Source organism: Artemia sp. Qi Xiang Cuo, chromosome 20, assembly GCF_049724085.1.
Source record: "Artemia sp. Qi Xiang Cuo chromosome 20, ASM4972408v1, whole genome shotgun sequence".
In the NCBI taxonomy this organism is placed as follows: Eukaryota; Metazoa; Arthropoda; class Branchiopoda; order Anostraca; family Artemiidae; genus Artemia; species Artemia sp. Qi Xiang Cuo.
In genome coordinates, this window is record NC_142813.1 from 29,194,814 (window position 1) to 29,209,173 (window position 14,360).

Genomic DNA, 14,360 nt, shown 5'->3' on the forward strand with positions numbered 1-14,360 from the left:
TAGTAAATAATTGAGACATAAACTTTTGAAAATAGTGAAAAAATTATTTCAAGTCAAGTGAAAGTAATAGTTACTAGGGGTGGATTGTCGTCAGTGATAAATCACTAGGGGTGGCAACCCTGAAAGAAAGGGGATTTTTGGGGAACCGATTTTGAGAATGTTTATGAGAAGACAGATTTTGGGGAAATCCCCAAAAATTTGGGGATAGTGGAAGGACTGGTATTTTTGAAAAAAAAAATGCCAACAAATTTTACTAGGCCATGAAAACTGTCCACTAGCATTGCTACTATGCTATCCCACTTTTTGCACGGCGGAGCATAACTTATGTTTTGACAGCTTTTCTTTGAGCAAAAATTATTTTTATATGTGAAAAGCGTATTTTCAGACAAAATCTGCCACCAAATTTGATACCTGCCAAGTAGCATTTCTACTTTGCTACACTTTTTGCACGGCAGGTCACAAGTAAAGGTTAAGACGAAAAAAAAATTACAGGGGAGAAAGATAAACGAAAGAAGGCACAGAACTGCAATACATGAATGATCAACACAACACTACATTCCACTAAGTTAGTAAAGCCATCTAAGGATGGTTACTGGCTTCAACCTTTATTATCTAAAGCTTAGAATCTGCTCTACCATTTAAAATATCCATCTTTGGTAACATGGGGTAAGTCCGACACCCCAGCCAAACTTCCCCCGTAGGGGGTAAGACCGACATGTCGGACTTTCCCCAGATGGGCTTTATCGGGGGTAAGACCAACACCCCCCTCTTATCTGTTCAACTTGTTTTAAAAAATCAGGAAGATGCTCCTGGTCTTCTAGTTTCTAAGAAATGAAAAACAAATTCTCTATCTCTCTTACTATATAATCTGCATAAGTTAAAGTAAAGTCAATTACCTGTGTTCCTAAAAAAACGCCGTCCAAAAAACTTCAAAACCCTCTGAACAGAAGGCGTGCTAACTCTACCAGAAGTTGATGGCACTGTTGCCTACTGCTACTAATATGGAAGAAAATATGAAAGCCACCCACAGATACAATGGACCATAGACAAATTGAAGGTTGGTATCGGACTTACCCCACTGTCGGACTTTCCCTGATTCACCCTACTTGTCCTACAGGCTTCAACCTGATAGGGGAAAAATAAACCTGATTGTCTTACTGCTGAAAAACTTGCAGTGTGAGGTGGGGATGGAGGGATCATGGGTCCTTTTTGTTCCTCTTACCACACATATATTAAATATTCTTGTAAGATTACATTTCCAGTAAGATGTCACACTGTTAATGTTTCGCTAAAACTTTGGTAAGAAATGGTGAAATCAAAGCTGAAGGGCCATTTGTCAGGCAACTTGTCCTCCAACCATACAGAACGAAAATTTTTGTATGATTCCAGTTTATACAAGGTGTAACATCACTACTTTTCAACTAAAAAGTTGGCCATTGGTTAATGGGCTATGGAATATTGTATGTTCGTTTTGGTTCTTCAATTATAAAGATTGAAAACCCCAGTGGTTCCCCTTTAAACACAGAGCAACATGGGAGGTGATACGACCGATTTGGAGGGCAGTGGGTCAAAAATTTCTAGAAGCCTGCTTTACCCCTCCAATAGTGCAGAATCAAAATGATTACGCATTTCTGATTTAAAAACGTTACTGAAGGCTGACTGGCTTCCGTTGTGCTAATAGTTGTCAGCGCGGCAGGACTAATTGCAGCTTGGCTTTTCATCGTTTCTGTACCAAGTCTAGATTTAGCTCAATTAAAGAGCAGGACTTAGCTCTTTCTTCAACCAAATAGAGACTTAGCTCGTTTTGCACCAATAATGCACAATAATGCACAAATAAGGACTTTACTCACCTTTACTCTGAGTCAGACTTAGTTTTTTGGCAACTATCCAGAACCTACGTCGTTTTTATGCCAAGTCTGTCTAAACTCATGTCGCAAAAGGCTGCAGTTTAGAATAAGGCTGTTTTTGCATCCATTCCGTCTTCAACTTTGACGTAGCTTGTTTTAGCACCAAGGCAGAACCTATCTTGTTTTTGCACTAGGCTTCCCAGTGTCACTGTTTTACCAATGATGTAGTTTGAAGTTCTTGCAGAATTCTGGCTTAAGCCAAGTACAGTCTGTCTTCGTTTTGGCTTAAAGTTGGCGGTGGATGGTGGTTGGAGGGATCTCAGACTCAATTTTTACCTTCAGTTATAAAAATTCCAATTCCCCCTAATGCCTACACTTTCAACTAGGCGCAACACGCCAACGTTTTCTATTAAATCTATCTCTCAAAAAAGGACCGTTTCCATAATTTGGGTCTCTAAGTCTTGGTGCTGTACGAGTCATGTACCATTTTAATACAATTCCAACATGGTTTGGAGTCAAACAAGTGTCTGGTTGTCCTTCAATCACTTTCTACCCTTAACAGGGCACTAGAAATTTAATTTTTCAATCAAATGGCCCCGTATCATGCTACTGCGGCCATCTTTTCTTACCGATTGGTCAGGGGAAAACCAATTAATAGGAATCAGCACTACTTTTTACTGAAAGAGGTACACTGCTCTTCACTAATTCAAAAATACTGTACCTATTTTTGGCCGTTCTGAATTTTTCTCCTAGAGATGTGCCGTCCGAAAAACTTGCCCTTTTCAAAACATAACGCGTGTCGTCAAGTAAAGTTTTAACTTAGTAACTTCAAGCTTCAATTACTTAAAACTCAATTTTACAATGAGGCTTGATTTTGGATGTCCACATTAAAAAAGGTATCGAATTTGCTACAACCTAGTTGTGGGAACAGAAAATGTGTATCCGCCCCTACTTGACATTCAGTTTTCTCAGCTTGATGGCTTAATAACTTTGACTCTCGAAATTACAATCAATCTGTCAAATTGGGCTACTGTTAAGTCTCTGTCAAACATGTTTCAGCTTGAGTGCAATAAGATTGAATGATGTGGGATATAAGTTCATAATATCCCATCTCACACGCTGTGCTGCTTAGATTTAAATTTTTTCCACGCTAATATTTTGAGCCTGGACCACAACAACAGAAGGAAATGAGAGAACAGTGTTCCGTTCTGTGGATGAAAGTTCTGTTTTTTGCTTTTAAATTATTTAAGTACTAAATACATATGTATTTTAGTACGCTCATAGCTGTGGGCGCGATTGCCCATTGGGACGCGTAGCCTCAATATTAGAAAACAAAAATACTGCTGTTATTGCATTGCTACCAAATGTTGTTGCGTATACCTTTCATAATATTAAGGCTATCGCCCCTCCCCCCTTGATGTATGAAAAAATATTCGAATTATTGAGCATTGAATTTTTTAGCCTTCATTCAAAACCTTACATTTCCACCACTCTGCCCATATTGTCTTGTGTACAATTTTACGAAGCATGATAAGAAAATTACCTGACTTGGGGTGTAAAACTAATATTTCACTTAATATTCATAGTCGGAACGTAAGCAAAACCGACACACTCCTCTGCTTGATCCCTTGGCTTTACTGTTGAAAAATCCCGTCACTTAAAATAATTAATTAGCAACCTTCAGACAACAGCCTAAGGAGTCTATAAATATAGCCAAAAAGCCGTGTTTTATCTAATAGAGATATACCTTTGATTAATACTTCGAATACAAATTTTAGATAAATTAGCTTTTCAAGACATTCAAGTATCTTTGATTTTCAAGCATGGCTCAACACAAGTTTTTTGCTCATACGCAGCCCAGCAGTAAAACCCAGAGATCAGATTACACATCGTTTTCTTTAAGGTTGTCCCCTTGTCCATAGTCTCGGTCTTTTTTCCTTCCTTGGCTTTCGCAGTCCGAAGCTTGATTTCTTTTAAAACTAACCTGACCTTGGGGAAGACAAAGAAGGGTCAAACAGGGCAACAGGTTTTCCAGCAAAATAACAGCCAGCAGGTTCTCTAGCAAAGAAGTGGAAACATTGCCGGAAAACTCTTCAATTAGCAATACAGTCTCTGCAAAACGTTTGTTCTCACGATTATTTGATAAGATAATAGGTAATATTTTCTTTTTTCAGAACTTCACCTTTAAATGTCCAATTTACTTGGAAAATAGATCTATTGTCAAAAATATCGATCATTTTTCTAATATTTGTACAGATTTTTACGTGTGAGGCTATCTAAAACTTGGCTTATCTAGTTGCAGTTACAGCCCCCTCTTTAACTTCCTAAATTACTTAATAATTATAAGCTTGATGGTTAACATTCTTCCAGAGGCATAATTTGCTATGGGGCATGTGGGAAACTGTCCCTCCCAGACCTTGGTTTAGCCCCAAGACCCCAGTCCCCCCCCCGCAGAAATTTAGTTTCTTCCAAAATCTTTTCAAAACTAAGATAAACCTACATAATCCAAGCATCAACAGAAAAGTTTTTTAGTACAAATTTGCCTTTATAATATTATAAAGTACATTTATAGTGCTTTTATAGTACCTCCTTTATGCTACCAAATGGCTTATTTTTTAGTTTTTACTGTCATTTTTACTTGATTTTGGAAAATTGGCTCCAACTTCCCCCCCCCCCCAGGATTTTGACAAAATTACGCCACTGCACTAGTCACAAAGTAAATTATTCTGAAAAGATTTGGGTGTTCGGTAAAAAAAATTCGGTACTTATTTAGAATGCAGTAAACACGCGAGAAGTGAAGTTCTGTTAATGCTAATGGAATAAAACAAAATAGGATGAAAATATAATAGTTCAGAAATTTACATGGGGTCAACCAGGTCCATATCCAGGATTACTTTTGCGGAAGGGGGGGGGCAAAATACTTTTTTGGGGGGTGGGGTACAGGAAAAACTTTAAAAAAACACATCAAATTTTTTTTTTTTTTTGTTACGTTTTTAACGAGTCGGACAAACATTTCGGGGGGGGGGGTCAAAACTTCTAACTCCTCCCTGGAAACGGCCTTGGTGTCAACATAATAGCGGTGACCAACGAAAGACCAGTGCGTTGTGTCTTAATTTATGTTGAAAATATAAATAATTAATACATATTATGACTTATTGCTTAGACTACTTATTGTCCAGACATATACAATTGGACCTTGACAGGAATGTCTTATATACCTAACTTCTAATTATTTTCAATCTTCATACGAGTAAACTGGCTTAGGATTGGACATGCAAGCCTGAGGTCCTAAACAACGATGTTTTTTGGGTTGTCAGTAAAAGCCGCAATCTATTACGGCATGGAAAAACAGCTTTTAGGGGTTACAGCTTACTCTTTACTTTGCGTAGTTTCTGTGCGATTTAAGAAAGAAAATCGCTTTTTACTTTCTCAAATGTTTTTCCTTGGTAATTTCTTATTTAGGCTCATTTAAACAATGATTAATAATAAAAAAAACTTACAGAGTCAAATTTAATCTGGAGTGAAAACGCATAATTCCTCTTGTAAGGTCTAAAACTGTTGGATAAAAATGGAGAAGCTAGGGATTTATTTCTTGGGTTGTCACACCTTGAAGTAGAAGGCACCTAATTTGGTCAATCACCAAAACGTTGAAAGCAATGCATAAAATAAATGAATGCGTTCTTAGAAATGTCGGAACCCGACATTCTGGAAGGGGCACAGACCTAATGGCCTCCCTTCCTTATTTTCCTGGAATAATTAGCCTTAGACACGCTGTTCGATATGGAAATTTTACCACTAAGCTTAATGTTTCTGAAAAATAGCATTCTTGAAAACTTTTTTCTTATGGTAGAAAAATATCAACACATAACAATTCACGTCTGTATATAATTTTATGAAGCTTCAATTGAATCACTTCAGATGAATGAAGCCAAAAAATACACTCCTATGTAAGAAATTTATTTGTGTGGGCTACTTGCATTTTTAAAATGAAATGCACCACGCATCATTACGGCCTATGAAACTAGAAAGCTGAATGGACAGCTTTTAAATAATTCTATATCGATAGGCTGAAAGATCTTAGTTCTTTAATTTTACTAGTATGCAGGGAGTCTCAATTATGGCTAGGGCCCATAATCGTTGTTTTTCGCCGAAGTCGGTAGAAATTGCCACTTTACTACGGTGCGATCTCTTTTGCGACAACCTTATCTTATCTAGAACAATATTTTCAGAAAAAAAACTTTTTTGCTGAAAGTGGTTTGAAACCCCACACATCAGGCTTCTTTGATATCCTAAATTTGATGAATCTTCATTAAGATTTCTTCCATCCAATATTTTATAAGCGACAACTTCAGTATCATAAATTTATGATTGCAATGCAATGCCTTTCATGCTCTTTTTTATCTTCTTGAGAGTGCTGAGGTTTCTTTGAAGATGGGTTCTGAATCTGATGCAAAATAGGTTGCCAAATGTCAAAGTATGTCTTTACTATACCCTTGTCATCTGTCATTGTAAAGTAAATAGACATTCTTGAACAATTCTTTAGGAAATATTAATCACAAAGAACGAAAATAAGTTTTTGAAAAAGAAGTAGGTTCCAGAACTTTTCAAAATTCTTCCATCAACGTACACCCCCGTTTAGAATTCCCATATTCATGTCAGGCTCTTCAATCGAAACATAGCAGTAAATTATTTTACGACGCAATGTCAAGTGCACCTTTCAGTACTTTCCCATCACCACTTAAATTGTGATTTATGTTTATGCACCAATATTTTCTCTTCTCCTGTCTTTTGGCAAAGCTGTCATGTCAGATGCAAGAAAAGAAACGTCTGTAAGAGGTCTTACCTGTACCAGGAGAAATTGAGCTTGATGGAACGTAAATATTCAAATATAAACAGTCTTCCGATCCGACAACTTGATGCTGACTCCGATCCCACTGGAGACAACCGGCCTGAAAACGGGTAGCGTCTAGATCTTTTTCCCATGTTCCATATGGCAGTGGGTCCTGAAAATGGGAAATGGATTGTTTATGAGGAAAAAGAATTTCCCAACAAGCGGCACTAAACTCCCTAATGAATTTAATAGACTCAAAATGGGGGATAGTTTCTAAAGACATTAGGTCTTGAAAGCACATTACAAAACAAACATCTTCTTAACTTGTCGTGGTGAGGATTGCCGCCAACGACAATATAGTAATGACCGAAAAGCCATCTTAAAAATCAATTGTACATAAAAATAATTACTTAAAAAATAAGTAAAATGAACATCTTTTTTTTGTGTAAGAGCTACCATTATGTACCTTTTTCAATTTTTTTTTCAAAGTTCATTAAGCTTCAACTATCTCCAACACGAGGGTGTGTTGAATCCTCAAGCTAATAGGTTAAGCGAGGCTCCATAAAAATGACCTCTTTGAATGAACTTAGCACTGTGGAGGAGGGGGCTTGAGACAGAAGCTCCCCTCAGTATATGTGCAACAGCTGCCTAATCAAAAAGTGATATCTTCTTTCAGTCTCAAAGATACCTTGCTTTTTAAGTTCTATTACAAAGAGCAATATCAGAGGCACGTTATTTATTCTACATAACAGTATTATGGTCTGGACTGTCGGTTAGATCTGAAACTATGACGTGATGGTATAAAGCGGGTATTTTCCCCGGCGAGCGTAGATGAGATCGGTCGGTTGGCTTTTGGATCCCCACAAGAGACTATGCGTTATTTTTGTTTTTCACCCTAAAGTAAGCGACTATGCATCATTATATATATTATATGAGATCAATAAGCTCTATTCAAGTTAACAATTTTTACATGTAGTTTGGTAAATATACCATTTTTTGTGTCACAGCTCGGGGGTCGAACCTTTCATGAAAAGTTTTCTTTTTTTAAAGGGGAATGGGGGTAAGGGGATAAAAATTTTGCCGAAGGGGAAAATTATAATTACTTTTCTTCCGTTCCCGATAAACAGTTTAAGTTGAGGTTTTTCTTCTTTTTTTAATATTTATTATCTTAGGAGGCCTGGTTAGATTGAACGTGATTCCACCCGTGGATTAAGTCCAGAGGTGTAATTTGAGGTAGATGTGAGAAAAATATGAACCTTTCTTGTGTTAAGGAATATTATAAGAGAAATTGAAGGAGTGCTTTAATAAATTTTGAACGTATCACTCCGTGTGACATGACTAATCCACCGCCCTTCTATATATAGTCTTTTCTGGGAGGATGGTGTTCTTGATGCCAATACCCTCATATACGATGTGTTGGAAAGTTTAGAAACGGCCCAGGGTACAGTTGCGCTTAATGGTACACAGCGCTATAGACTGTCGAAGGAATGCCGTAATGGAGACCCGTAAAGCGGGTAATTGCTATCTAAATTGATCGAAGAGCGAGATTTCTCATTGAATTTACAATATTTAAACTGCTGTTTTTTAGGGCTTAGGGGGAGAGGTACCTAGGTTAGGTTAGGTTACTTATTTAATATATGCTATGCTTTACCCCCCACGCTCCCTAATGTGAAAATATATAGCCCAAATTTGTTTCTAAACTGTTATATATTCATCCTATTTTATTGTTTTTGATTAGCATTAACCAAACTTGACTTCTTTCGTGTGTACCATTAAGTGCAACAGTACCCAGCCCAGTTAATATGAATCAAGCGATCCTAACACACGATGTTCATATCGCCCCCCTCCCCTCCGAAGGTCTTGTGGAGGGACAGATCTGTTACAGCCCCAATTAATTCAATTTGTTAACTTCGTAAGTGAAGCGAAAACAAAGCATTAGCGGACCAATCGTAACTAACCATGATTAATCAGCGTAATTGATTTATAACCGGAAGAGCTTCGAATTATGTTGCCATTTGAATGCACTTCCCTAACCCTCTTATGATTGCTTTATTCATTGACCCTCTAACAATCATCAATTAGATAAAACCAGGAATCCATATCTACATTTAGAGATATATATTTCGGGCAACGTTTATGCCAAGATGGAGTCCAATTTTGAATCCGTCCTTTTTTAAACCTTTCAGCTTTATTACTCTATTAGCTTAATTAAAGTTAGCTATATAATGTCCTTTTAGTTTAAGTTTTAAAAATTCTTCAAAGAAAAACAATCTTTGGGATTGACCAAACTTAGACCTCCTAGATAGTATGTCTTGTCGATGAATCATATAGTTTTTACTCTGGAACTTTGCTGGGAACAATTGTTAATTTTATAATATCTCATCCAGTTTTCTTTTAGAGCATTTTACGATGCCACACACATTTAAGCAGCTATGTAGAAACTTATTCCCGCTTCCAAATAAAAGAAAAAAAGGCGAATAACAAGGGAATCACATGAAAAATGTAGAAACTATATGCAAGACTGTAAACTTTTTATTAATTTCCGAGGGGGCTCTGGCCCAGAGACCACACATGTTTGTCAATTATATGTTTTCTGTTTCATTTGTAGAATGACTGCTTTATAATCCAGTCATTTTACGTGCCCTATGTTTTCATCAAAATTTTTGGTTTTTTTTTTTTTTATTCCAACACATTTTGTGTCATAGCTACGCTTAATCAATTTATTCAATTTCTATAAATGAACAAGTACATAACCTACAAAGCTAGAATTCGGTAATTAGTATAAATTTAATCATTTTTCTTTTAGGGGCCAATTAAAAACTGTAGGGAATTGATGACACTTATTTCCTTGATAGCTGTTAAATTCATATGCTAGCTTTCTGTACCTTGCAAATTAGTAATGCATAATCGGAGGATTTCCAATTCTTTTCCAACTCTACAACCCTTTTAATCCTATAACGCAATAACTTGCACCATCTTTACAATAGGCTACAATATTTTTGCCGAAGTACTATTTTACACACTTGTGTTTCAAGTAACTGAGTAGAGATAATTTCCAGAATCCCTCCAATGAATCATTTCTGGAAGCATTAAGGTTACCAGACGACAACCCAGTGAACCATTCATGAAACAATCAAAGCCCATAAAAATATGTTTTTCAGCAAAAAAGTAAACTGGGGGTCAACATATAGATTACCCTCAATTTTTCTTTCTTGGTACTTGAAAAGTGTCTTGTTTTAAATTTGTTCTTTGAGACTCTTCCGTTTTTCACGATCTTTCTAAAAGTATTCCGAGTTTCTTAATTCATACGAGTTAATATCACCTCGAGGACCGATAAATTACACACTTTACGATCCATTCTCCCGTGCAACAAATAACTCGAATTTTTCCCCGTCCTTAGCAGCAGCCTACTTAAGAGGCGTGAAAATAATTAGGCAATAAAATGAGGTAAACGCGAAATGACACTAGGAGATGCATGACGAATGCATGCAAACTTTATGTGCATGGAGGCGGGTTTGGGGGCATCGCCCAACCTCATATATGGGATAATTTCTGTTCGCCTTAAGTTCGGACTTTGCTCTCTACTTTCATTTAACAAGAGAAGACTTTTTAATTTACTTTTTTTCTGATTTTAACATCAAATGGAGGATAATACTAAATAGCAGTTCTTTTTGCTGTTTTCGTGATTATATTACAAAAAAAATTCCCAATGAAAATAATGAGCGAAAACTAAAACAAACAGAAAAACAAACAGAACTAATCCTGTCTCTTAGTGAGCTGCACTCACTCAACCCCCTCCCTTGTACGCTAAAGTTTGAGTAGTGCTTTCACTGAAATAATTTTAGAATCTAACATGTATAGCCAGCAAGAATTCTAAGTGTGTTATTTAGCGATTACCTCTCAATCATTTGATCTGAAAATTTAATTTTGTTCAACACAAATGCAAATAAATAAGCCTTTTCATTGTCAAACATCTGAGAACATGTAAATTAAATTTAGCAACATTACTTGTGCAACAGCATTTGTTCTTGATGCATCGAAAAACACTTACATTTTAGCACTAAGAGAAGGGGGAGTCCCCCATGGATACAAGCCAATTTCTTTTTGTCTTAAGATTTAATATCACTATTTAATTTCCTTTGGGAAAAGGCTTTTATAAGCTCAGTTTGTGTCTAACACATCGTCAGGGTATTTCAGGGAGTTTACTTCCAGAAGTATAACTTTCTATGTTTCAATAGTTTTCTAGATTTCAATTGAAATATAGCTAACTAACAGAGCTTTCTACAATTCAACCTTTCTAGTTCAAATAACCGTTTTGACTTCCAATGTCACATCCTGTTTTGCCATAATAGGTATTCGTACATCTTCCAACATTATGCGACCATCAATTTGATTCGAGAAATTCCCATTACTGTAGTTTTAGGTGAGTGTAGAGAGGAGAAGGGCATATAGTCTTTTAATGGTAACCCTTGGGCCTAAAATATGGCTTTTGCATAATTTGTTTCTCTGAGCGAAAAGCGGATGGTCTTTAGATCCTACAGTTCTTTGGAAAAAAATTACAAAATTCAGCTGCAATCTAAATTAACCTAGCCAAATTAAACGGAATTAAATTAAACGTTTGAAATTAAACGGAAAAATAAAATTCGTCCAAGTGTACATACATCGTAAATTTTCAAAAGCGACGATTACGAAACTTGGTGAATATATCTTACGTATTTCGAGACGTTGTGTATGCAATAAATCAATTCCAAATTCTAGACATAATACCCTTATGAGAAAATTACATAAATTCCAATTTTAAAATCTTACAAGAGCAGAGAAAACCAAAAAGCAAAAAAAAAAAACGAGAAGCTTGAGAACTTGATTTAAGAAAAAACTCCTAATTCTTATTGTTGGTTCACAATACATGTTCTGTGTTATTATTCAAATTATTACTATTTGAATTAAAAAAAAGACTGTTTTAGTTCAAAGCATTTTAAAAAATTAACTTTCCATATGTAGCTCTTTGAATATAGTTGAAAAACTTTGGTATCCCCCTCCTCTTTCATTGAGCAAAAGTCTTAGATACTGCCCTGTCTTGAAGGCTTAGAGTTTGGTTCCTTTGGTAATTCTTTTTACTTATAGGCAGCCTATTATTGCATCTTTTTGTTCGAAATTTCTTATAATTGGTCGCGATTCTAACAACATTAAAGCCTTCTTAACGTCTTACGTTCATTCAGGCTATAACCAACTTTATGCAAACCTGATGCCTTTGGATAACTTTTTCCGCATGTTCAGAGCATTTCTATTAGTAAACTTTTAGAAATATATCAATTTCTAAGCATTTCAAAAAAAAAGAATACCATTTCCGATAACACGAATCTAAGTTTAATTACGTGACACTATCTATTGTCTATATGATGTCTAACTGTAAAGCTTTTAAACATAAGGATTAATATAACTAAAGGGTAGTTAAACCAAGGATTAGCTTAAACTAATATAACTTCAGAACCAAAACAGTAATATATTATACAACTTGGAACATGTATATAATCTTAAAACGCATTAAAATCCAGAGCAGGAATGACGGGAGTAAGAAGTAAAACTCCCAGGATTTGCTTAAATTTTTCACATAATTCAGCGACTATTTTGTTTTTTTCTCGATTAGAAGAGTTTCTATTTTTCTCTCCAAACATTTCCACGTATATGTATGGTTTATGCCGTTTGAATTCTGATTAGTGATTACTGTGTAATCATAGTATAAAGATAAATCCGAATAACAGCAACAGAACAGAAAAAGAGCAGCTTAAAGAAAAATTGCTTTATTCCTGAGTAAAAACAGGAGTACAAATAGTATCCCCACCACTTCCAACCCTGCGTTACTCATCAGTCTAATTAAGGAAGAAAGCAAGATAGCGTATAGAACAACGTAGGAAATAGTTTAAAACTTCTTGATTTATCTTATTTGTAGGAGTTTAACTAACAAAGTACTCCAATAACTTTTGAAGAGTTTCTCTTTTTTTCCCGGACCTTGACTGCGAAAAGAATTTCCTCAAAACAGAAAATTTGCTATAACCCTAAATGGTACTGTTTTACAAAGCGGTAAGCACGTGAGAAGTGAAGTTTCGTTAATTCTAATGAAATAAAACAAAATAGGATGAAAATACGAGCATAATAGTTTATGAACAAAATTGGGCTATATATTTGCACATTAGGGGGTGGGGTGGGGTAAAGCATAGCATATATTAAATACGCAACCTAACCTAACCCAACCTAGGTACCTTTAATTCGCCCTAAACCCCATAAAAATAAAGATTAAATATAGTTCCCGCAGTGAGAAACCATTTGTTTATACTTCACAAGGCAGCGACAAACTGTTTTCAAGATTACTGCAATACAATTATCGCGCGCTTACCGCTTTGTAAAACAGTACCCCGTAAATGTATCTGTACAACAAACAAAGAATAGCCAAATTTTAACAAAAACCATAGAAATATCATAAACATTATAACTTTTTGGAGCAACTAGGCCTCAATCTATGCATATCAACGGAATTTAAAATAAAAGGCCTGTCATTCCAGTTCATTATATAAGAAGACTACAAAAAAAGATCGTTGATTAAGGGAATAATATGCGCTATTTTCACTAAATAAAAAAATAAGATTTTGGTACAGTTAAGAAAAGCAACTTAAGCGTAGTTAAATATTGTTTCCAGTATAATTGGTAATTCGGTTCAAAAGTACCATATGTTTTTCCTCAAATGATTTTTTATCAACCATTTTCTTTCACATGGTTGTTTTAAAACGATTTAAACTAAAAAATGGGGCATTTTAATTTAAAAATGAACCTTTATATTGTTACTTGTCGGCGATTCTGCTTTTGTGTCTTTCCCTCGCCTTCTGTTTTCTAAATCGCATGAAAAATAAAAAAATAAGGCAATATTAGGTACCTATTTTGTTTTCCATTTGTACGTTAAAACACTATGAATGAAACCAGGTATATCGGTAAAATGAAAAAGAGATTTATTTTAAAGATCACCTATTTTAATGCAAAAATTACGCTACCTTCCATCTTCTCTCGTTTAATGGTGGTTTAGCATATGGTATACCCTTAAAGGCTGCATAATACCGAGGCCCTCCATGCGGTGTACCATCTGGGTTAGGAACAATTCCATCCTGATTTGCTACTTCCACTGAACCCAAAACTCTGCCTAGTTTAGTGTTCACAACAACCCCTGCTGAAGAGATAACACTAAACGAGAAATTCAATACACAGAGGAAGATCGCACATTTGGGCACTATTTGGTGCATCACGGATCGAGTCTCTTCTTCCACTGATCTTCCACAACATATGTTACATTTATTGGAGTAGGGATAATTATCCTAGCGCGGGAGTAGGTTTGTTTCCGCGTGCTTCGGAATTAATGCAAATGTTACAACAATTAAAGATTATCTAAATTTTAAATGACCACTGGAGCTTTATCTTCAGTACTAGACAGATTGCGTCCAGGAAATTTTCTCTTTAAATGTGACTAAACTTTGGCACTTCTACAGATAAAAAGAAACAGAAGTTATTCTTTCAAATGAAAGTAAAGTTTAAGATTAATAATTAAAACGAACGGAATTTAATGGTGTATGAGAGGGCAGCCATTCCCCTAAGCCCAGTGTTTGCACCAAAGTTAACTTAATTTTATTGTCTTTGAT

General features: G+C 35.6%; 1 protein-coding gene across 1 annotated transcript in view; it reads right to left on the bottom strand.

Annotated features, from left to right (window-relative positions):
- LOC148940065 (juvenile hormone esterase-like) overlaps positions 1–14,127 on the bottom strand; it is a 272,646-nt gene extending 258,519 nt beyond the window's left edge. Inside the window, exons 1-2 of the mRNA XM_089106326.1 lie at positions 13,722–14,127; positions 6,691–6,850 (exon numbers count right to left, since the gene is read on the bottom strand). Of these exons, the coding sequence (XP_088962452.1) occupies positions 6,691–6,850; positions 13,722–13,967 (406 nt within the window). The 5' untranslated portion in view covers positions 13,968–14,127. The remainder of the gene's footprint in view (positions 1–6,690; positions 6,851–13,721) is intronic.
- Positions 14,128–14,360: the final 233 nt, after the last annotated feature.